The 25,670-nt window shown below is 45.9% G+C and overlaps 1 protein-coding gene across 3 annotated transcripts in view; it reads right to left on the bottom strand.

Annotated features, from left to right (window-relative positions):
- The window catches only part of IMPDH2 (inosine monophosphate dehydrogenase 2), a 49,328-nt gene that overhangs the window by 3,372 nt on the left and 20,286 nt on the right, over nt 1-25,670 (bottom strand). For 2 of the 3 annotated variants that reach the window (XM_068252664.1, XM_068252665.1), the window contains exons 9-14: nt 23,860-23,955; nt 21,806-21,877; nt 11,179-11,322; nt 4,892-5,036; nt 2,536-2,679; nt 2,357-2,440 (exon numbers count right to left, since the gene is read on the bottom strand). In XM_068252664.1, the coding sequence (XP_068108765.1) occupies nt 2,357-2,440; nt 2,536-2,679; nt 4,892-5,036; nt 11,179-11,322; nt 21,806-21,877; nt 23,860-23,955 (685 nt within the window). The remainder of the gene's footprint in view (nt 1-2,356; nt 2,441-2,535; nt 2,680-4,891; nt 5,037-11,178; nt 11,323-21,805; nt 21,878-23,859; nt 23,956-25,670) is intronic. The other variant, XM_068252666.1, reaches the window with a different exon arrangement.

Genomic DNA, 25,670 nt, shown 5'->3' with positions numbered 1-25,670 from the left:
GTGTTTGCCATTTTTGTCAGATCTGACAAGATTAGCTGCATGCTTGTTTCTGGTGTGATTCACACTACTGCAGGCAAATATCTAAGCAGGGCTGCCAGGCAACTGGTATTGCTTAAAAGGAAATCAATATGTCAGCCTCCATAGCTCTCTCACTACAGTTCTCCTTTAAACAATACCAATTGCCTAGCTATCCTGTTCCTTTTAGCCATAGCCCATGAACAAGCTTGCAGCAAATCAGGCATTTTTGTCAAATCTGACAATAGCTGCATGCTGGTTTCTGGTGTTATTCAGACATTACTGCAGCCAAATAGGTCAGCAGAGCTGCCAGGCAACTGGTATTAACAGGAAATAAAAATAGCAACCTCCATATAGGTCTCACTTCAGTTGTCCTTTAAAATGTACTGGCAAACTAAAAACTGGGCCCACTAGGAGGATTTGCTGATTGGCAAAGCAGCATTTTCAGAGCAATCGCATAGAAGGAATGCAGGTGAAAATTGCATATTTTTTGTGGGTATTATTGCATCTTAACCTTTGCACACCAAGTTGCTTAGCTTACCCCTGCAGTGTGGCCATACAGTACAATGAACGTATGCCTTACTGTTACTGTAAATGCACAGCATGCTGTTCACTGGGTCTGCCTATTGAGAGTAAACTGAATGTGATTTGACACAGTGGACTGTGTGGAAGGGCCCTTACTCTGACTGTAGCCAGAGCGCTACATTCACCAACTATTTTGGGTGACAGTTTTAGAAAGTATTGCTTATCTACCAGAAATGGCAGGACTCTGAACAGCTCGTGCTGTTATATGGAGAGGGGAGGATGAGCTGGAAGTTTCCTGACGTGAGATCAATAGAAAGACAATGGCCTTAATTCACAATGCGTTACCGCATTCGGCAACCAAATGTCAGAGTACTGATTGAAGTGTCCACAATGATGCAGAAAAATTGAGGAAAAGCGATAAAAGTGCGGTGATGTGTCAAGTCTAAAATAACTACAGTATTTAGTTATTTTTTCCTAAGTTCTGCAAAAAAAAAAAAAAAAAAATGCATTGTTTAATTACCCATTTAATTTTTTTAATCACCGGTTTACACTTACACGTAGCTTAATGCCTTTTGAGTTGCGTTTCCTGGGCTTTGGAATTTTTTTTTTTTTCCCTCACAGAAAACTATATTCTCCACCCTTATTCTGCATTTTTATCAACTGGTTTATGACACTTTTTCCCCCTAATACCGACATGTTACCGCACTATTTTACACATGTATTGTGGATGAAGGCCAATCAACAGCTGTGCAACAGCAATTTATTCTGCTGCAACTGCGATTTTTCATCCTATTTAAAATAACTTTTCATCACTCTGCAATAGTACCAAAACGTAGGTGAAAAGGTCATGTGAGGCTAGATTCACAGTTGGACGTTATTGTCCTGCGTATAGAGTCACATAACGCAGGTTACCGCACTGCAATGTTAACCCTATGTGACTTTCACAGTGCGATGTTAAAGTCGCGTTGTAAATGGTGCGTTTGTGACGCACTGCTGCAGTGCGTTACCTCTTAACGCAGATGTTTACAGATACAGGGAAGCATACTTTTCATTGCCTGTATGCTCTACTGTATGCGACGGTAAAGCTGCATTAAAGAGACACTGAAGCGAAAAAAAATGATTTCTATGTGTAGTACAGCTAATAAAACATTAGGAGCCGAGATACAAGTGTAATATTGTTTCCAGTACAGGAAGAGTTAAACGCTAGTTATCTATGCAAAAGAGCTATTGGGCTCCACAATTTTCAAAGTCACAGAGAGCTCTGTCTTCTGAAGCTTGTTATCTCAAGTGTCAGTCACTGATTTTCTCTCTCTGAGGACAGGTTAATAGTTCACTGGCCTGCTCTGTAAAACCATTTAGAATGTTGAGTAGTGTGTAAACTGCAAATATTAGAGAATGATGCGATGTTAAAAAAAACAAACTATATAACAAAATAATGAAATATTTTCTTTGCTGCTAATAATGTTCTAGTAATTATCTGTACTACACATACAATTCATTGTATCTTCTTTTTTCGCTTCAGTGTCTCTTTAAGGTGCATTGTGACTTTTTGGTTGCGTTTTAATCGGGTTGCAACCTTAACGTCGCATCATAACGCAACGTCCTACTGTGAATCTAACTTCAGTATTTTCTTGCTTGCTAGTAAAAGGCATTTCATTGTCAAGTTTGAAAATATCAACTAGGACTAAACTCAGGAGAAAAAGTGAATTGCAGGTTCATCTGTATTCTCAGCCAAGGCATTCATGATCATTTCAGATAATGTAAAGTGTATATAAGACTAGAGGCAGGCTATGAGTCACCCCTGAAGCGGACTTACGAGTGGAGTCCATGCACGCCTCCCTCCACCTGTGCAGACGTGGTCCTCCTCTCAAACTTCAACTCTCCAGAAAACATCATTGCCCTGAAACACAGAGAGGAAAGAAGCCATCACCTGACCTGCACCCGGTGGCCAGTCCTGGTTATGACTGGTTAGTGCTGTGCAGCTCGGTCACCTACCTGACTTGTGCTAAGCTCTTGGCACCGATGTCCTGGCAGGAGTGCTGGATTCCAGCAATCAGATATGGAACAAACTTGTGAATGGATCCCTTGTCTTGTATGGCTCCCGATACACCCTGAGCAACTTTAATCTTATCACACTCACTGCAAGAGGGAGAAAAAGGTATAAATGTGGTGGTGAGGAAGCCTGCAGGGGGAGCTGCTCTGCTCCAATCAGTACAAGAGTAAGGCGTGTGACAGACCATGCAGCTGTTGCCATGAGGTCTGGTTACTAGGGATGATCGATGAGATGCAAATATTTCTGAGTTCATTAAGATTTATGTACATTTTTATGCAAATGTATGCAGCTTGAAAATGGACCAATCAATGTAAGCCTGGGTGGGACTTGATTGGTCCCTTTTCAAGCTGCATAAATTTGTATACAAATGTACATAATCCTGCATGAATGCAAATAATAATTGCATCTCATTGATCACCTACTAGTCACCTTCCCCCAGATTATAGGAGTTTTATTTGGTTCACCACATGGTGTCACTTATGCTTTATATACTGTATAGAAGCAATACTCTTGCCCAAGTAGAAAACAGTCTTGTCTCGAGCTAAGGTGTTACTTGTAGCCAGCAAAGGTTGCTTTGCACCAAAGTCTGCCAGATGTTTTGAATCAGTAATGTCCAGTTGCAGACAAAACTGGTGTCACTGGGAGGAAGGTCCCGCTTGTCCTGCCGTAGTACAGGTGCTCCTAAGACAAGTGCTGTCCTCATCAATGTATAATTAATTAGATGTCCACCTTAAAGTGGACCTGAACTCAGAACTTCCTCTCTGCTCTCAGGACTCTTTCACACTAGACAACGCATGCAGGAGCTGTTGTTCTGCACGCGTTGAATAGCCTGCGGCGTATCATCGGGATGTTGCGGTGCGACGCAATCAGCGGCGGTAGCTATTAATTTAACCTGACGGGAAAACGCCGGCTCCCGACGATTAAAAGCTCCCGGGTGCATCGAACCGCAACGCACCGAAACAGCGTCGGGTGTGAAAGGTAAAATAATAGTCTATGGACTTTCGTATTACCTTGGTTAATAAAAAGCAGAAAATGGACTCTAGTGTGAAAGAGCCCTTAAAGATAAAAGGAACTGCATAATAACCTTTAAGGCTGGGTGCACGCATAGCAGACACACTAGTGTTGCATAAAACGCTGTGTTTTTGCCGCTAATAGAAGTCTATGGGCTGCAGGAAAAACGTATATAAAAACACTTTTTATGCATTTTCAAACCTGCATTTTTTTAAAAACTGGTTTGTTGCATTTTATGCAGGAAAGCTGCCAAACCGCACATAATGAAAGTCAATTGGAACGCAATGGTATGCGTTTTTCCTAAAACTTTTTTTTTTGCTGTATTTTTGTTTCCTGTGGTCTTCCAAGTGATTTGCACATACAAGGCGAATATGCGCTTTGTATGCGTTTTTATAAACGCATTAAAATGCTCGCAAATGCACCGAAACACACACACACACACACACACACACACACACACACACACACACACAATGCAGCCTTTCACGCTATGTCATATGTGAACCCAACCGTACAGAAAACCATTTGTTACAGCTGATACAAATCCTGCAATACATCTGCAGTGTGTCTATTTCCTGCTTTCATGGAAGCAGACATACGGTTAACATCCTGTGTTTACAAAATAGCTGCTGTGCTGAGGCAGCCAGCTGAGAGATCAAATTACACTTATCAGTCACAGATGAGGGGGAATTAGACAGGCTAAAGAGCTTTGAGTCCAACAGGAGAAAGGCGATATACAAATACTGCAATTATTATTATTATTAAACTCTCTAAATACATATAGGGAGCATGTCTCGGTTTTCCTTCTGTCCTGTGCAAGAGTCCAGGTCCACTTTAAGCCTTTGACATGAAAAGAGGATTTATCTGCTAAATAACCAACTACACACATTTGATCACATGACCTGAAGCAGCGGAGCTGTGGCTGCAGATTTGGAGTATAATAGGTGTGGCTGGAGGAAGCACCTGATACCAGCACTGCAATGTTTACAATGGAAACAAGTAAACAGTAAAGGAATCCTGACCCATGAGGAATATGCAGGCTTCCATATGTATAGCCTGCCATGCTGATCACCAATGTCAGAGTCACACCTGAATGAGGCATGCCCCTATTTGCATCCTGGTCCTGGGTCACCACAACAGAATTCAACAGAGGCAGAGGATCAGCATCAAGACCAGGCAAGTAGGGTTTCCTTCAAAAAAGTAATAAAGATGGCAGCCTCCCCCTCACTACCTAAAAGACCCAGGTAGGTTCACGGTGTATACCAATGTATAGGTTTGCCACCTTACCTAAAATATCGCTTCTGACTGCTGACATTCTTGTCCATGGCATCCAGAGAGCCCATCCCCCGGTACTTCTTCAGGCGAATTCCATCAGAGAAGAAATATTCCCCCGGAGCTTCTGTGGTCGCTGCCAGCAACGAGCCCATCATGACTGCAATGCAACCAAACACAGCTGATACTCGAAGCAGACCAATCACTTATTGTTCCCCAACCCTGTCCTCAAGGCCCTTCAGCACTGCATGGTTTGTGGAAATCCACAGAGGTAGTTAATCAGCTCTGCTGAGACACTGATTACCTCACCGGTGATTGTGTGTCGTTTTCTGCAAAACATGTAGGCCTGGTGCACACCAGAGGAGTTTTTCTGAGCGTTTTGAGTTTTTAAATTTGCTGCTAATGTTATCTTTTGAGAGGCCCAGTGCACACCGAGCGGTTTTTGGAGCGATCCGCCGGCCGCATCCGCCTGTAAAAATGCTTGGCTAACGTATTGCAATGGGATGGTAAAGGGAGGGGGGACACCAAGAGCCCAATAGTGTGATATTGTATAGATGATAATTAATAATGAGTAATAATGAGTAATGGTTTGACAGCTCACTAAATGGTTTGACAGCTCACTAAAGGACATAAAGAAAGAAGTGCGCAGACTAGAAAGGAAGTGGCGAAAATCTCAGAATTCAAAAGATAAACACACCCTTGTCTCTCACCTGGAAAGCTACCAAAATGCGATCACCAAGAGAAAATCCTCCTACCTATCACAGGAGATCGCAAAGGCCGCCAACAGACCAGCCCAACTATTCCGCACAGTTGAGAGACTATGTAATCCATCCTGTCTAAAACCCACTATAACTCCCTCAAAGGAGCTATGTGAGAAATTTGCTTGCTACTTTGCTGACAAAGTATCTTCTATTCGGTCTCTCATTCAGTCCACAGCACCCAAGACTCATGCAACTAATGGAAATAGCTGCAAAAACAACCTAACACCCTGAACTGACTTCAAAAGTATTAGTGAGGAAGAGATCTCAGACATCCTCTGTCGTCTCCGCCAGACAACCTGCGACCTGGACCCTGGACCAACTAAACATATGCTGAAATGCCCTGACCTGCTTGGTCCAGCATTTCACAAAATAGTAAATTGCTCTCTGCAAGCAGGGAGGTTTCCTACCTCTCTAAAAGAAGGAATCATCAAGCCCCTTCTTAAAAAACCTTCCATGGATCCAGATGCTACGAGCAGCTACAGACCTGTCTCCAACCTCCCCTTCTTAGGTAAAGTTATTGAAAAGGCTGTCTATCTGCAACTTGAAACCAGGCTGTCAGTAAACAACATCCTGGACCCTCTACAATCTGGCTTTAACCTGCTGAGCGGTCTGGACGAGCTCAGCTCGTCCAACACCGCCAGAGGCTGCCGCTCAGGCCCTGCTGGGCCGATTTTAACCAAATAAAAAGCAGCACACGCAGCCGGCACTTTGCCAGCCGCGTGTGCTGCCTGATCGCCGCTGCAGCGCGGCGATCCGCCGCGTGCAGCGGCGAAAGAGGGTCCCCCCAGCCGCCCGAGCCCAGCGTAGCCGGAACAAACAGTTCCGGCCAGCGCTAAGGGCTGGATCGGAGGCGGCTGACGTCAGGACGTCGGCTGACGTCCATGACGTCACTCCGCTCGTCGCCATGGCGACGAGGGAAGCGAAACACGGAGGGCCGCTCATTGCGGCCTTCCGTGTTATCTCTTGCCGCCGGAGGCGATCGGAAGATCGCCTCCGGAGCGCCCTCTAGTGGGCTTTCATGCAGCCAACTTTCAGTTGGCTGCATGAAATAGTTTTTTTTTTTATTTAAAAAAAACCCTCCCGCAGCCACCCTGGCGATTTAATCAGAACGCCAGGGTGGTTAAGAAACACCACAGCTGTGAAACAGCCCTCATCCAAGTCTGCAACGATCTGCTCATGGCAAGGGACAGAGGGGAATGCTCCATCCTAATCCTGTTGGATCTCTCAGCTGCTTTTGATACAGTTGACCATAAAATCCTGCTTAACAGACTGCAAGAGTACTGTGGCATCAGTGGATCAGTCCTCCAGTGGTTCAGATCATTCCTGACTGACAGAACACAGAGAGTATCCCTAGGACCTATAATGTCCAAACCTGCACCTCTACAATTCGGAGTGCCACAAGGATCAATCCTATCCCCTCTGCTGTTTGCAATCTACATGTTGCCAATCGGTACACTTATCCAACGACATGGCCTGACGTACCACTGCTACGCCGATGACAGACAGCTATACCTGTCCTTCAAACCTGGTGGAACAGACCCTACCCCAAAAATAAACTCTTGCTTAGGTGAGCTTCAGGCATGGATGAATGATAACTGGTTGAAACTGAATGCTGACAAAACTGAGGTCCTGTTTGTCCAAAGCCAGTGCTCGCCATCAAAACAGCTCTATCCTAAAGCAACACCAATCAGGATTGGGAATTCAGACATAAACAGCTCCAACCTTGTGCGCAGCCTTGGCGTACTAATTGATGAGAAATTGAGTTTCAGAAACCAAATTTCATCTGTAGTTAAATCTTCCTTCTTTCATCTGAAGAACATTGCAAAGATTAAACATCTGATTCCCCCAGAGGATCTTCAAACCCTAGTCCACGCCTTCATCACATCACGGCTGGACTACTGCAATGCCCTTTATGCTGGCCTCCCCAAAAAGGACCTGCGTCGCCTGCAATTAGTGCAGAATGCTGCTGCCAGATTGCTAACAAACTAGCCTCGCTACTGTCACATTACACCGATCCTTCGCTCACTGCACTGGCTACCAGTAGAATGGAGAATACTCTTCAAGATTGGACTGCTGACATTCAAATCCCTGCACAATCTGGGCCCTGGATACATGAAGGACTTGCTGAAGCTGCACCACACCTCTCACAACCTCAGATCAGCAAGTTCTATAAACTTGGTCACTCCCAGAGTGCACCTCAAAAAATCTGGAGACAGAGCCTTCTGTCATGCTGCCCCTACTCTTTGGAACTCCCTACCACACCCAGTAAAGACAGCACCATCCCTGGAGCTATTCAAATCCAGACTGAAAAGCCACCTGTTTAGCCTGGCATTTCCAGATTTATAAAATTCTTCCTCTGTACCACGATGGTCGGAGCCATGCTTATGCGCTTTGAGTCCCACGGGAGAAAAGCGCTTTACAAATGTTATTTGTTGTTGTTGTTAATATAACAATTTAATACTCACAAACCAGGGTTACCATTAGGCAACCACTGTGAAGGCAGGTGGGGAGATTAACCTGACCCCACTCAGGATTAAAAGTCGCTCTCTGTAGATGGGAAGAAGATGGGTACAACCCTCCATCAAGGGTGGACTTAGCAATATGTAGAAGCTTTCCAGAGGCGCCAATAGAATAAAAGTCACTTAAACGAGCTTAAAACCGATGGGGCAGTGGCGGGCCTATCCCATCCATGCAGACAAAGCAAACAAAGGAAGGACTGTGGCATCAACAGTCAAACAATTTAATTATACTCCACAGTAAAAATAGGCAACGCGTTTCACGGGCTCAATCCCGCTTCATCAGGCCAATCAAAAAGGAGCATACAGCTTAACAGCATCAAAACCACACTGAGCGCCTCTGTCTCTGTCAGAGGCGCTCAGTGTGGTTTTGATGCTGTTAAGCTGTATGCTCCTTTTTGATTGGCCTGATGAAGCGGGATTGAGCCCGTGAAACGCGTTGCCTATTTTTACTGTGGAGTATAATTAAATTGTTGTTTGACTGTTGATGCCACAGTCCTTCCTTTGTTTGCTTTGTCTGCATGGATGGGATAGGCCCACCACTGCCCCATCGGTTTTAAGCTCGTTTAAGTGACTTTTATTCTATTGGTGCCTCTGGAAAGCTTCTACATATTGCAATGGGATGGTGCACACCGGCGGTTTGAGGTTTTTGCCCAGCCGCAAACGTGCCTCCTGCTGCACGTCTGCGTTTTTCTGAAGAGTTTGTCCTCAAAGTATAGGAAAAACGCAAACAGTTCTGAAAAACGCTACCTCAGAGTGGTTTGCCAGGCGTTTTTGTTACAGAAGCTGTTCAGTAACAGCTTTTACTGTAACAATATGTGTAATCTGCTACACAAAAACGCACCCAAAACCGCTAGGTATGTTTAGAAAACCTCTCTAAACATACCTAGAATCGCTCTGAAATCAGCTCCCAAAACCGCTAGTGTATTGCGGATCTGCTAGCGGTTTTGGTGTGCACTGGGCCTGTTTGTGCACACTGGAGCAATGAGGTTTTGTAAAAAAAAAAAAAAAAAAAAAAAAAAAAAAAAAACATAGCATTACATTGGGAAGAGCTTTTGAAACCTCTAGCGCCCAAACGCTACAGGTTTCAAAAGCTCTTCCCAATGTAATGCTATGGTTTTTTTTTTTTTACAAAACCTCATTGCTCCAGTGTGCACAGACACATAGGATAACATTAGCAGCAGATTTAAAAACTCAAAACGCTCAGAAAAACTCCTCTGGTGTGCCCCAGGCCGTACTGTTTCAGGGCTTTGAGGACAGGGTTGGGGAACTCAGACTTTACATTAACCCTCCCACAGGAGGAGAGACAATATAGATAAACAAATTCCCCCACTCTGACAGGGCCACAAATAGTTTTCTTTTTGCAAGATTACACCTTTGGTGGATTTTGATAGGATTTTTTTAAGATGCATACAGAATTTGCATAATCCTCCATCTTGGATTTGCAGCTTATTAATCTTTGGGTAAAAAGTAGGGCTACTAAATGATATGCTAATACTGTATTTTTCAGCATACAAGACAATTTTCTCCCCCCAAAATAGGGAGAAAACAAGTCACTGCGACATATGCCAAATACAGGTAGTCCCTGACTCAAGAATGCCGATATGAACCGCTGTGGTGTCGGGGACTCCCCATATCCTCGTCCACTCCCCATGTATAATTATAAGCAGCAGCAGTACGGCTCACCTCATCCAGCGGCAATCAGAGAACTCTCCTCTCCCTCACTGCTCCTCTAGTGCCTCAATCACCAGAAGCCGGCACTAGGGGTCGGAGTGGAGGAAGGCATATGTAGGGGAGTGGAGGAAGGCATATGTTGGGGAGTGGAGGAGGTATGGAGGACAGAAAGGGACACAGAAAAACACTAGGTACAAAATAATTGGGGGAGAACATGTACCAGACGCTCCTGGACCATGCGCCAGGTTTAGTATATATATTTTTCCTCTAAACCTAGGTGCTTCTTATAGTCCTTAAAGAGGAGCTGTTAGGTATAAGGTCTCAGAGAAAATAAACACATATCAGTAGCTAAAGATTGGCTGTACTTACATTACATATGCATTTCACTGTCCACGTTTGGATTTCACAGAATTTGTATATAGTATATGCAGAGATAGATGCTCCTGACAGCTCATGGCAGGCTCCATGTTTTTCTGTCAAATGTGTCGTCATGTCCTGCCTGCTTCCTGATCACAGATAAGCTCGTACTTGAACAACACAGTGTGCAGTGAATATTAATGAGCCATGTGGCTAGGAACAATAGCTGACTCCTGCAGTGTACTCTGCCCGGAGATTTATCAGTGCTACGCGCTGGACTGATTACAAGCTGCTGTAACGTCTCATTAGCAGCCGAGGGGAGGGCCCCAGAATGCTTTGCAGTTTAGTATGCGGCTTGCGTCCTTATGGGTCTATAACAGCCTTGCTGATAAGCACACATCAAAGGTAACTGAGATTTTTATCTTCACTAATGGCTTTTTGGCTTCCTTCTAAACTGTTTAACACAGGAGAATAGAGGTTTAAATTAGCTTCTGCAGCCTGACAGTTACTCTTTAAAGTCCAGTGTCATATGCTGAAAAAATACGGTAATTCAGAGTTGATGCCACTTATATGCAGTTTTGCTGCTGCATTTGATTGGTCCAATTCCAAGTAACAAGTTTGCATACATTTGGAATCAACCAGGAAAGACTTGCATCTCATGCAAGTCTTGCTTACTAGAATAGGGAGGCTAGAACGATTGTCTAGAACCAGTGTGATTACAGGACAACTTAGCTGCAACATTTAGACTTTTGTATCTGGATATTGTGGGTAAGGGAGCTGTTCTAGTGTGTACATTATCTTCTGAGTATGTGGGATCGTAATGTAAACGGAACTTTTTTTTTCTTACAACTCAACGTAGGCCAGAAACGTAGGTCTAGATAATGTTTAAAAGGTATAACAGTAGGTTACCCACTTTTGGTCAGATGATAAAGCAGACCTCTGAACAACCATAAAATACAACCCCAGGCAAGCAGGACCCCTCCCCCCTCCTCACCTGTAGAGGCGCCCAGGGCCAGAGCCTTCGCTATGTGTCCAACGTTCTGGATTCCACCATCGGCGATGACCGGGACACCAAATCTTCTGGCATATTCGGAAACTTTGTAGACCGCAGTGGCCTGAGGCCTGCCACACGCCAACACTGCAACAGGGACACAAGGAGGAGAGTGACTCTGCTCTCTAGAAGGATCCTGCAGTAAACGGGACACTGAGGCCGCCATATTTATTCCTGATTTGAAGAAGCCACTTGGCGGTCATGCTGATCTTTTGGTTTCAGTAGTTTGGGTCACAAGCCAGTAACCAGTAGGAGGACAGGAGTCTGAATGCCTGATCCACATTCTAGTTAAGTCAATGACTGAGAAAGTATATTTTAAAGTTCTCACCAATTTGATGTCAATTTTAGGGCTCTTCTGTTTAACCGACAAACTAAAAATGATGGTTTGGTCACAGCTTCTAGAACAGGGCTCACACTCACTTGCCCAGACTAATTTGGTGTAAGGCCCATCTTTTGTTTGTGCTAGACTCCGCCCCACAAGCAAGGACATTGATGCTTTGCTCACTCCAGCTGAAAAATCTGGTGCTATGTGCCCATTCCATTGAGTTTGTGGACTAAACATTTGGTTGGGCATGTTGAAGAGTCTCAGGGTGGTCGGGGAGGAGCTGCAGGCAGATACATCACTGCATAGCACTGTGCTAAACTGAGGGCATTTCACTTAAGATTTCTAATAAAGAGAGGACAAGGTTGTAAAATTGATCACTAGTACACAATACATTTGATTGGGGAGAAATCTATTGCATGCCATGGTGACCCATGGAATGACTGCAGTGGAAATGTGTGGCTAACATCCTAAGCAAAGGATCAGCATAACAACCAGCATTTCCACCAACCAAATTCCCTTTCACTAGAGCGGTTCCTAAAGAGTACCTGAAGTGAGAAGGACACAGATGCAAACATATTTATTTCCTTTTAAATTCCCGTTGCCTGGCAGTCCTGCTGACCCTCTGCTTCTAAACACTTTTAGCCATAGACCCCGAACAAGCATGCAGATCCGAAGTTTCAAATAAAAATTTGACTGGATTAGCTGCATGTGATTCAGACACTATTGCATCGAACGGAAGAGCAATGAAGGGATGGCGATTAGCAATCTCACCTAGCAGGCCCAGCTACAAATCCCTACTGGTGATGGTCATGTCTAGGAGAACTCCTGGAGAAGCATGTGATTGGTTTGAGCAGCTGATAGATTTGGAAGGTTCTGATTTGCAGAGATGTGATCACATTCTGCTGTAGCACATGATCATGACTAGCAAATCAGAAACTTGCAAATCTATCACCTGACCATACTGATTACTCGCTTCTCCACACGTTCTCCTACATGTGACTATCACTAATCCCAACCAGGACAGTGCATGTATGTAGCTAGTATGCAAGAATAGATGAACATACTTCCTGTGCTTGCATGACTTTCCACCACATACCCAAAACATGTTAACTGGCTTCCCCCAAAAGCCAGTCCTAGACTGCGGTTGGGACATTAGATTGGGAGGTGCCGTGAGGGCCAATCATCCAATGCACTCTGCAAAGTGCTTGGCATCTGCACAACATGAATAATCCCCATAAAACAAAAAGAAAGGTTTACTCATTAATACAAGTGTTCTGCATCTTACCCGCCATTGCCGAACAGACTTCATGCATTTTTTAATGGAATGACAATGCATATTGCGCACTAAAAAAATGCATGCAGCGGTGCTGCAGCGACAGAGGTGTTGCCATTATATTGAATGGCGCAACTTCTGGGTGGCGATGGAGATGCTGGTACAGCGCAGTCAGCGTACACCTAGCCATTGTGCTATTATAGCACCTGATAAAGGATGATAACTTGCAATGTGTTATGAAGCTTTCAGATGCATTTATAGTCCAGGTGGGCATCAGGGACGTAACTTGAGGAGAGCAGCCCCTGTGATGGGGAGGGGGGGGGGGGGTATTTAGGAAGAGCTGTGGGCCCCAACCACTAACCTCCCCTACCTCCGATACAGGGAACTATACCTAAGATCAGATATTTTGTGGCTGCACTTGTTATAGGTGTGAAGATCATGCTGGCCAAACTTGTTTTATGACACTTGTGAGATGGGCCCCCAGGCTGTGAAGGGCACAAAGGGAAGGCAAGGGGTGTAAACATTGGGGGAGGGCATGAATTGTAGTTACGCCACTGGTGGGCATCCCAAAATGGAGTGACCTGGACACAGCCCTGACGTCTTGTCACAGCACAGCTCCCGGCTGCTCCATGCTGGCTGCCTGCTTACCTGCATTCTAGAAGTGCAATAGCACAACTTTCATGTAAGATTCTGCACTGGAGAATGGCGGTGTTTCCTTATGTCATTAACCCAGACCTGTCCATCTCCAGTCCTCTAGGGCCACATCCATGCCACCGTTTACTTAGAAATGCGTTCTACTTAATGAACCACACCTTTCCTTATTCAGTCTCATCAATTAAATGTAGGCCTCGTTCACATTGTAACACGCATATGGCCGTGTGATCGGAACACAACATGTACGATCGCAAGCCATCTGTATACGTTGTGTGGCTGATCCCATTCACTGAAAGTGAATAGGTCAGCCACGTTTTAGGAAAAAATGCGTGCTGCATGCGTTCCCGGACCGCACTGGTCCGGAACGCATGCAGTGTGAACAGACAGTGCAGTCTATGCACTTCTGATGTTCTTCCGTGTCTGCCTCCTGCACGTGTTGCCGAAATACGGACGGCAATGCGTGTGAACGAGGTCTCAAACTGTGCACGGACCTCAACGCTCAAGGACTGGGTTTGGATGGACAGCACTGCATTAACTCATAAGGCTAGCTGCTGAGGATAGAGCTGAAGGTGTATTCGCTTCTTTAATGGATGGAGAAGCATGCAAAGCTGCTAATCTGCACATACAGGATCAACTCTGGACTTCCTCCTACTCTAAAGTTCCCTTTAAATCACCATTAGGAGTCGGCTTTCTGTGAACACACAACGTGAGGGAATATCAAAGCCCAGGACACTGGAAGTGAGGGACTATCGCTACCCAACACACACAGGAAGCGAGGGAATATCCCTACCCGACACACAGGAAGCGAGGGAATATCGCTACCCAACACACACAGGAAGCGAGCGAATATCGCTACCCGACACACACAGGAAGCGAGGGAATATCCCTACCCGACACGCACAGGAAGCGAGGGAATATCCCTACCCGACACACACAAGAAGCGAGGGAATATCGCTACCCGACACACACAGGAAGCGAGGGAATATCGCTACCCGACACACACAGGAAGCGAGGGAATATCGCTACCCAACACACACAGGAAGCGAGGGAATATCGCTACCCAACATACAGGAAGCGAGGGACTATCGCTACCCAACACACACAGGAAGCGAGGGACTATCGCTACCCAACACACACAGGAAGCGAGGCAATATCGCTACCCAACACACACAGGAAGCGAGGCAATATCGCTACCCAACACACACAGGAAGCGAGGCAATATCGCTACCCAACACACACAGGAAGCGAGGCAATATCGCTACCCAACACACACAGGAAGCGAGGCAATATCGCTACCCAACACACACAGGAAGCGAGGCAATATCGCTACCCACGCACACAGGAAGCGAGGTAATATCGCTACCCAACACACACAGGAAGCGAGGCAATATCGCTACCCACGCACACAGGAAGCGAGGAAATATCGCTACCCACGCACACAGGAAGCGAGGGAATATCGCTACCCAACACACAGGAAGCGAGGGAATATCGCTACCCAACACAAACAGGAAGCGAGGCAATATCGCTACCCAACACACACAGGAAGCAAGGGACTATCGCTACCCAACACACACAGGAAGCGAGGCAATATCCCTACCCGACTACCCGACACACACAGGAAGCGAGGCAATATCCATACCCGACACACACAGGAAGCGAGGCAATAGCGCTACCCAACACACACAGGAAGCGAGGCAATATCGCTACCCAACACACACAGGAAGTGAGGGAATATCGCTACCCAGGATGCACAGCAAGCAAGGGAATATCGCTACCCAGGACACAAAGGAAACAAGGGAATACTGCTACCCAACACACACAGGAAGCGAGGGAATATCACTACCCAACACACACAGGAAGCGAGGCAATATCGATACCCAGGATGCACAGCAAGCAAGGGAATATTGCTACCCAACACACACAGGAAGCGAGGCAATAGCGCTACCCGACACATACAGGAAGCGAGGCAATAGCGCTACCCGACACACACAGGAAGCGAGGCAATAGCGCTACCCGACACACACAGGAAGCGAGGCAATAGCGCTACCCGACACACACAGGAAGCAAGGCAATATCGCTACCCAACACACACAGGAAGCGAGGCAATATCGCTACCCAACACACACAGGAAGCGAGGCAATATCGCTACCCAACACACACAGGAAGCGAGGCAATATCGCTACCTAACACACACAGGAAGCGAGGCAATATCGCTACCCAACACACAGGAAGCGAGGCAAGATCGCTACCCACGCACACAGGAAGCGAGGGAATATCGCTACCCACGCACACAGGAAGCGAGGGAATATCGCTACCCAACACACACAGGAAGCGAGGCAATATCGCTACCCAACACACACAGGAAGCGAGGGACTATCGCTACCCAACACACACAGGAAGCGAGGCAATATCCCTACCCGACTACCCGACACACACAGGAAGCGAGGCAATATCCCTACCCGACACACACAGGAAGCGAGGCAATAGCGCTACCCAACACACACAGGAAGCGAGGCAATATCGCTACCCAACACACACAGGAAGCGAGGGAATATCGCTACCCAACACACACAGGAAGTGAGGGAATATCGCTACCCAGGATGCACAGCAAGCAAGGGAATATCGCTACCCAGGACACAAAGGAAACAAGGGAATACTGCTACCCAACACACACAGGAAGCGAGGGAATATCACTACCCAACACACACAGGAAGCGAGGCAATATCGATACCCAGGATGCACAGCAAGCAAGGGAATATTGCTACCCAACACACACAGGAAGCGAGGGAATATCACTACCCAACACACACAGGAAGCGAGGGACTATCGCTACCCAACACACACAGGAAGAGAGGCAATATCCCTACCCGACACACACAGGAAGCGAGGCAATAGCGCTACCCAACACACACAGGAAGCGAGGCAATATCGCTACCCAACACACAGAGGAAGCGAGGCAATATCGCTACCCAACACACAGAGGAAGTGAGGCAATATCGCTACCCAACACACACAGGAAGCGAGGCAATATCGCTACCCAACACACACAGGAAGCGAGGGAATATCACTACCCAGGATGCTCAGCAAGCAAGGGAATATCGCTACCCAACACACACAGGAAGCGAGGCAATATCGCTACCCAACACACACAGGAAGCGAGGGAATATCACTACCCAACACACACAAGAAGCGAGGCAATATCCATACCCAGGATGCACAGCAAGCGAGGGAATATCGCTACCCAGGATGCTCAGCAAGCAAGGGAATATGACTACCCAGGACACAAAGGAAAAAAGGGAATACTGCTACACAGGACACACAGAAAGTGAGGGAATATCGGCAACCAGGACACAGGAAGTGAGGACTAGGCTAAGGTTCTGTTCCTTCCGAGCTCTATCCTAAATGTTGGCTGGAACCTAGCTTTATACAGCATGCTGGGTATTTAGCAGCTGCCAGGCGCTATTATAGAACCATGAGCCAGCACTGGCACACCTGCACAGAAGTCCTCCCCTGAATTTTTTCACATAGAGGCAACACACTGACATCACAGAGCCATTATCAGGACTATGCATTTATTACACATAGCGGAAGGGTTTTCTTTTTCCCATATTAGGATAGAATCCCTAAAAAAAAAAAAAAAATGATAACAGAAAAGAGATGCTTGTTGTGAATTAGAAGATTGCATTCAATGCTAGACCTCTTAATTACAATGTCAGTGAAACTTAGTGATCCCAGAAACCTCTCTCTAAAAAATACTAGACCATTCTCAAAAGATGGCCACCTCTAACTACTAGCACATATCCCATGTGGGGAGGCAGTGTACAATGGAAGTGGCCGTAGTGTTGTGTATGAACTGTTATAGGACCTGCATTGTAGGCTGCACATGACCCAACTAAACCCTTTAAAGTGGACCTGAACTCTTGCACAGGACAGAAGAAAAACAGAGAGAAATGCACCCTGTATGTATTTAGAGAGTTAAGCCTGTTTAATTCCCCCTCGTTTGTGTCCAATTACAAGCTGTATTCTGATCTCTCCCCTGTGTCACATGACTGCCATGGCAGATAAGGCCATTTAAAAACACAATATGTCTGCTTCCATGAATCAGGAAGTAGAAACTCTGCAGATTTATTTTAAGATTTGTATCAGGTGTAATAACGACATGTTTTTTGTTTAAAGGTCATTATGCTGTTGTGCATCTTCTACAGCAGAGAGGATTTATGAGTTCAGGTCCGCTTTAACAGACAGCAAAGCAGGAAGTGGTCAGCTTGTATCTGGACTTTATAACCAAACCCTCTATTGCCAGACTGTGGTGGGAGAGAGGTGGGGCCATTATGACTACTGCAGTGCTTTAAAGAGGAACCGCATTAGCACAGGACAAGAAATAAAACAGAAAATTCCACCCTCTCGATATTTAGAGAGAAGAGCCTAATTCCCCCTAATCTGCAAGTAATCACAAGTGTAATTTGAGCTCTCAGTTGTGTCCACACAGGAATTTGGCAGGCACAACTAATATGGAAACACAGGAGGTTATCTACTTCCTGTTTTCATGGAAGCAGAGAAAGGGACACACTGCAGATTTATTGCAGGATTTCTGTAAGCTGTAACTGAGATTTTTTTCTTTAAAAGTTATTATGTTGCTTATCTTTTAGAAGCGAGGAGAAGTTCTGAGTTCAGGTCCGCTTTGAGAAAGGTGACCACTCCCCCTATAGTGTTGACCCTGATGTAACCTTGGCCAACCCACATCCTCACCCCAGATAATGTCTCCATTGTAATACTTATCCCCACAAGCTCCTGAATGTGTTGTCATCAGGTGTCTCCTATATCTACAGCCCTCACACTAGTGCAGAGTTACACAGCTGGGACAAGTAGTAACTACACTTTATCCACTGCTCTTTACCCAATATCCTCTAAGGTGGTAATGGCACATAGTGAGGTACCTTAGCTGACCATTTATACACCAAAATAATTCTTCTTGGACGGTAGGAAGAAATGGTTAAAATGGATCAGAGATGATGAAAAAAAAAAAAAAAAAAAAAACTCTATCTATAACAAGTAACTTTTCTCTATATCTTATCTAAGGTTTAGATAGTTTACACAGCAAATCTAGCTGCAACGGCTTCAATAGTATAGGATTATTTATTCCTGTGATACGAGGGCAGCCATGTTCTGTTTGTGATCATTACACACAGGCAAGCTGATCTGCATCTCCAACCCTCAGCCTGTAAAAACTTCACTCCCCTCTGCCTCTGAAAAGTAATATCCTCCTCCTGCCCAGACTGAACTCCCATAAGCCCTTGCTACTAAGGCTCAAAGTGCCAAGGCACTCTGGAGAAGCTGTGGGCAAGGCTTGTTTAGTTTATAGGGAATTAAGAGTATTAAAACAAAAAATACAAAACAAAAAGTATTTGGTTTGAGGAATGCGCTATAAACTATATGAAAGGAACACAATTATGCAATGAGTAAAAGTTCGACTTCCTCACAGTTCAGGCCCCTTTTACACCTGCTGTGCTGCGTTACCCTATTTTACCACAAGGGGGCGAAAAAGCAATGAAAATCTATGGAGATTTTAGCACCTAATGTGGTATCCTGACGCAAGGGCTGCAGAGTGTTACCGCAAGCACCGCGCTTGACGCACGGTGCATGGTGTAATATAAGGTTTTGGGCAACACAAAGTGTAAACGATGGAGCATGGCACATCACAACACGGATGCACGGACCAACGGGAATCCCAGTGACATACTTCCTGCCCAGCAGGAAGTCCCTGAACAGGGCCTATGCATATGACCCTGTCACCACACTGTGGCACAGGGTCACAAGGTGATTTGTGCATTTGCATCAGTATAATGTAAAACTAGCCTCAATTAAATCAATCTCTGTATCCTCCAATTTCCCAAACTGTTGCAAATGTGCCCATTATAAAAAGCTAGAAGCTGCCATTTTGTTGAAGCCTAATCAATTTACTATGAAGCATTAGAAACACTGCTAATGTCTAGGAGGGTGATTGGTGCTGATCAGCTCTGACTTTGCTCACAAAGGAGCTTCTTTCATGGTGTGTCCAGGACAGGTACACTTTACCCAAACTCACTGTTAGCGCTGTGACATTAACACATGCAGGGTTAGTCATTCAGGTGCAACAAGGTCTGCAAACAGTAGCCAGATGAAAAATGCTGACAGGATACAACATTTTTGGGCGTTTCGTGCTGTACAGGCCAGTTAAGATTGATGAGGAAATCGTCAATAACCAGAACCGTGGTCATATTAGGAGGTGCCAGTGACGGCAAGCAATAAAAAGAGATGGTCTCTTCAGATTGTAAACACTGAGACTCTGCTGGCTTCAGAACTCAGCCACGTCTGGAATTCCGTGACCTCAGTGTGGCGACATTTGTTTCCATACAGAGACCAGCTCCTTCCATGTCACTGGTAGCAGCTGCTGGGGGATATCCACTTTCACATAATCGGGAAGTCTCATAACAGTGACAGCAGTCAGATGGTGCAAACATTCTCCCCCCTCCCAAAAAAAGCAGGGTTCACGTGGACAGAAGAAAATTGAAAAGAGAGAAGCAGGGGACTTAATGAGCACACTTGGACTTGTTCAACGGTCAGTTTACCCAGAATAGCTTATATTTGGCAAATGTATAACTATCTAAGGTCTCTTGAGGACACAGTTGGAATGATCAAGGGGAGGTCTCAGGTCTAAATAGCTAACCAGAAGGACCCACAGTCTCCACAACAGGAGAAAACCCTGTAACTGCTCCACAGTTGGAATGATCAAGGGGAGGTCTCAGGTCTAAATAGCTAACCAGAAGGACCCACAGTCTCCACAACAGGAGAAAACCCTGTAAGGTGGCAATGAGGACTGGGAGGTTTCACCACTGAAATCCCAAAGAGTTTCAGGAACTTGAAGGAGACCAAGCCTACCAGCTTCTGTCTCCAGCTGAGTTGAGAAGCTCACTGGATATGATAAAGATGAAGAACACAAGACACCAACATGCCAAGGCCAGTAACCAAGAGCAACCAGAGATCACCACCACTGGTGTCCTAAACTGTTCATAAAATATCAGAGTTGCCTACCACGCATGGCCATAAACCAGTAACATGAGATGGAGGCAAACTCTCGATGTTGACTTTTTAAAGTCTAAAAAAGGGTCATTGAAGGAAGTCAAGGCTTACTCTGCTTTCTGTCAGTTCTATGGCTGGTTAGATTTTGCTGATGACACTGAGCAAATGTCTACTTCTAATCATGAAGTGTCACTCCTGAGTGTCAGCCCTCCTACTGCAAAACTCTACCTGCGAGATCCAAGCAAGAGACACAAGATACAGTGGGTGACTGAGCCTGCTGGCATCCACCTGACAACATTAAATGCTAGAATACGCTGGATGGATTTTGTGCTCTTATCTACTAGAAAACCACAAGATCCCGTGGATCCATATAAACCCACATAAAATTAACCTAAAAAAAAACAAAAATAAAAAAAAAAGCTAATGATCTAAGGATCACTGGGCAAAAATGTACCCGATTGGAGAAAACACTTAGTAGGCATGGTCAATGGATGCTAATAACTTTGGCTGTCCTACACGTGATGGGCCAATCAATTTTGTCAGGAAGCAAATACACTTCCTGACAAAATTGATTGGCTAAATTGATTGGCTCAGTTCCAAGCTCTATACTGTTTGGAACATCTGTACTACACATGAGGCCTCCCCCTAGTCCCCAGGGTGGTCCCTGGGTCCTCCCCTCACTGGTCCCCAGTGTGGTCTCTGGGCCTCCCCTCATTGGCAGGTCCTTTCTGCTCAGTAGTGAAGATCCTACACCTCTAAAATCCAAGATGGCCACTAGTCCCACCCCTTCTGGTATCCAACATTATGGTGAGGAAAGTGGGAGGCTTTGATTGACAAGGCCACTACCCACTTACCATTGCTGTGACCAGAAGACACAGGGTGGGTGGCCACCAGAGGCACTTGCCAGGGACTACACTGCCACTTAGTTGAGAAGACACCAGGAAACTAAGGAGTTGGACAGGGAAACCATGGCAGCTTTCCTGATGAGAGATAGTCATTCGTCCTTAGACGTCATTTTTAATTTTGCCCCGAGATGGGCTTCAGTGACTGTTGTGTGCCATGAGAATTTATCAGCAACATGTATGGTGAGGTCTCAGGCTGGAACAATAGAGGAGAACCCTGCTTTTCCAATGACTTTCCAGATCAAAAATCATTCAACCAGTCTCCCAGAAGCCGCAAAACCCCAAGTGCAACTACAACTACCAGTCAGTCAAGCAGGGCGCCCCCTAGGGGCTCAGGCTGGACAAACCATCACTTACTATAAGTGCCTGTCACACTAGAGGGGCATTTGGGGCTGTGAGACCTTAGGTCTGGCGGGATCTTTGGTGCAGCTAAACAGAAAAGACAAAATATGTACATGTATACATCCATTCAGTAGCAAAGTCCTTATAAGAGATTTCTATAGGCCTTCACACACGCCGATCACCAAACTGAACCCCACAATAGGCAGTTTTAACCCATTAGCCAAATTTAGAGGCTTGCAAGTGCTCCAGGCCATTTTAGCATTTTCTTATTTTTGGTACATTACCTTGGTACTAATTAGTACTTCTGTAACGTGTATTTATGGCCACTTGTCACTAGGGGGCAGTGTGAGACAATAACTGAGGACTTCTGCTTTCAGTTTCTATATCTTCTGCTAGCAGAAAGATATCAAAGCATTCCAAGAATTTACAGCACAAGGAGTTCCGCACGCTGAGGTAAAAAAGCAGTACACCATCAAACTAGAGGATTCATTTCAAGCTGCTAAATAATTACAATTAATTATTATGATTAATAATTATGCAAATTTTTATTTAAAAAGTTCATGTCATAGATCACCAAACGACAGGCAACTGCCTGCTCATTCCTAGAAAGCCTAAAGGTGCGCATTAATGGTACAAACTCCGGAACCATCGATCAGATCAGGTACCTTTAATGCTGTTGAACGATGAATGATCGTTCTGTTGATCCGAATGATTTCTTTAGTCTGATCAGATTGCTTAGCATTTTTCCAGTCATTGGTGGGCCCAAACAATGATTGGATCGGACGGTTGATCGTTCAGGAAATGTAATCGTTAATGGGTATCTTAAAGCTGGGCTTTTCAACCCTGTCCTCAAGTGCCACCAACAGTGCATGATTTGTGGATATCCACAGAGGTAGTTAATCAGCTCTGCTGAGACACTAATTACCCCACCTGTGCATGTTTGTGGTTTTCTGCAAAACATGCACTGGGCCTGAGGCCTGGTGCACACCAAAAACCGCTAGCAGATCCGCAAAATGCTAGCAGATTTTGAAACGCTTTTTCTTCTTTTTCTGCAGCGTTTCAGCTAGCGTTTTGCGGTTTTGTGTAGCGGTTTTGGTGTAGTAGATTTCATGTATTGTTACAGTAAAGCTGTTACTGAACAGCTACTGTAACAAAAAACGCCTGGCAAACCGCTCTGAAGTGCCGTTTTTCAGAGCGGTTTGCGTTTTTCCTATACTTAACATTGAGGCAGAAACGCATCCGCAATCCAAAATCTGCAGCAGCCCGGGAGTATGCGTTTCTGCAAAACGCCTCCCGCTCTGGTGTGCACCAGCCCATTGAAATACATTACCCTAGCGGATCCGCACCCGCAAGCAGATCGCAAACCGCAGCGGAAACGCTCCGGTGTGCACTAGGCCTTACTGGGCCTTGAAAACAGGGTTGAAAAGCCTTAAAAGGCCCAATACCAGGAAATGTTATTTTGTTTATGAATAATGTGGCGTTGGAAACTTTTGATGGATTTTACTGCTGTCTGTGTCTTTCACTTCCTGTTCATCTGTGACGGTTTCTGCTTTTACTATAACCCTATATGGGGAGACAAACTTTTTCTTGCTCAACAAAATGTTAATTTGTTGCCATCTGTTTCACTCTTAAAAAATGGAGAAGTCGCTCAGTCTGAGCAGAAAGTGATTAAAACACTCAGGTGGGGACACAAGACAACAGTAAAACTCCAAAAGTAATTATAACCTCTCACAACAATATTCAAAACTAATATAAATATTTACCTGGAATTGAGCTTATAAACCCCACCCTCCGGTCACATAGGCAGAAAGTACATGTATGTGTGTGGGGTAGGGGTTACCGATCTGTGGGCTGAAGCCACGCCCCCGGCTGGCTGACCCCACCCTCGAGTCACATAGGCAGAAGTGTGTGTATGTGTGTGGTCGAGGTTGCTGCTCTGTGGGCTGAAGCCACGCCCCCTACTGGCTGACAGTCTGTAAGGAGGCAGGACTTCTGACTGATTAGGAAGGGAGTGAGTGGGTAGATCCACCTCAATATGTCTAATAACTGTATATCAGATGCTGGCTTACCTTCCTGTGTTATGCAGATTGAGCCACTTCCCATCCCGACTCGCAATGCGTCTGCTCCGGCATCAATCAGGTTCTTTGCCTGCGCGGCCGTCACCACTGTGAAGGAACAGCAACAATGCTTAACAAAGAACAAGCCAGTGACATAAGGGTCTGTACCAGCAGAGCTTGCACTAGACAGAGCAGTTATAAATCACACACAACAGGGCAACCTAGGACGGCAGGCACTTTGTGTAACAGCCTGGATCCTGAGATGCTATCATAGTGTTTCACATGACATCACTGCACTTTAACGGAAACCTGTGAGGGGGGGGAAGGAAGTGCCCCAAACGGGTATCCATCTTGGGAGAGGGAAGTCTCTGAATCCCCCAAATGCTTCCCCAGTCTTCCCCCATTGGGCCACTGCAGCGCTGTTCCTGCTGCAAAACCACTGTGCATGCGGAGAAGCACAGACCCGATCAGGTTCCGGCAGGAAAAGCAGAGCCCGACCAGGTTTATGTCACTGCGCAGGTACAGTGCGGCCATGCTGTGGGGGTCCATGCTCTGGAGCAGATTGGTGGAGTAGAACAGGGGAAGCCTCTGGAGGATCTCATTTTTATATCTCAACTAACCTCACAGGTTTTACTTTAAACTCTAAAGTGCCCATTTATGTAAGAACTGTCAATCTCATTTCAAACCACCATAGCTGTCTTTTTAATATTTCATCACTCCTTTAACCACATAAGGACCAGGGGTGTTTTGGAGGATCTGTGCTGTGAGGGCTCTTCAGCCCCCGCACAGATCAGCAGGCAGGCAGGCAGGGCAATCAGACTCCCCCCCCCCCTTTTTTTCCCCCCACTAGGGGGATGTCCTGCTGGGGGGGGGGGGGGGGGGGGGAGGATGCGAGGGTCTGATCGCCGCCGCTCACGTGTGCCGAGAGGGGGGCTCTTCAAAGCCCTCCTCGGAAGCGCTATTCCCCCCTCCCTCTCCTCCTCACTATGGGCAGTACAGGACGGTGATCCGTCCTCTACCGCCTCTGATAGGCTTCAGCCCCCAGCACAGATCGTGTTTGCTGCAGGGCGATCAGCTCCTCAAAGCCCCCCTCCACAGTGCTATTCCCCCCTCCCTCTCCTATGGGCGGTACAGGATGGCGAACTGTCCTGTGCCGCTGATAGGTTTCAGCCGATCAGACGGCGGCGATCCCCGGCCAATCAGAGGCCGGTGATCACCGATCTCCTTTACGGCGCTGCTGTGACAGCAGCGCCATACAATGTAAACACCGGGGATTTCTTCCCCGCGTGTTAACATTTCGCCTGCGAACCGCGATCAGAGGCTTGCAGGCTGTTCACGGAGCCCCCCTATCGGCGTTAGGCGGTCGTTAAGTGGTTATTAAAGAAGCAAACTGAATATTTAGGGTGGCATTGCCTTCCATAACCATAGAGTGCCAATTTGCATCTCTGTTCAATTAAAACACCCCTGAACTGAGAGGGATATGGAAGCTGACATTAATTTCCTTTTAAACAATGCACATTCCCTGGCTGCCCTGCTGGTGTATTTGGCTGCAGTAGTGCCTGAATAACACCAGAAACAAGCATGCAGTTAATCTTGTCAGATTTGACAATGTCAGAAACACCTGATCTGCTGCCTGCTTGTTCAGGTCCTATGGCTAAACGTGGTAGAGGATCAACAGGATAGCCAGGCCACTTGTATTGCTTAAAAGTAAATAAATATGGCAGCCTCTATATCCCTCTCACTTCAGTTGTCCTTTAAATAGCTCCATGGCTATAGCACAGTCCATAGACTGCAAGCTGTTCAATAAGCAGGATGTATAATCC

Source organism: Hyperolius riggenbachi, chromosome 9 (assembly GCF_040937935.1).
Source record: "Hyperolius riggenbachi isolate aHypRig1 chromosome 9, aHypRig1.pri, whole genome shotgun sequence".
Taxonomy (NCBI): domain Eukaryota; kingdom Metazoa; phylum Chordata; class Amphibia; order Anura; family Hyperoliidae; genus Hyperolius; species Hyperolius riggenbachi.
Note: the sequence above shows the minus strand (reverse complement) of the source record. Positions and strands in the feature narration are given on the sequence as shown.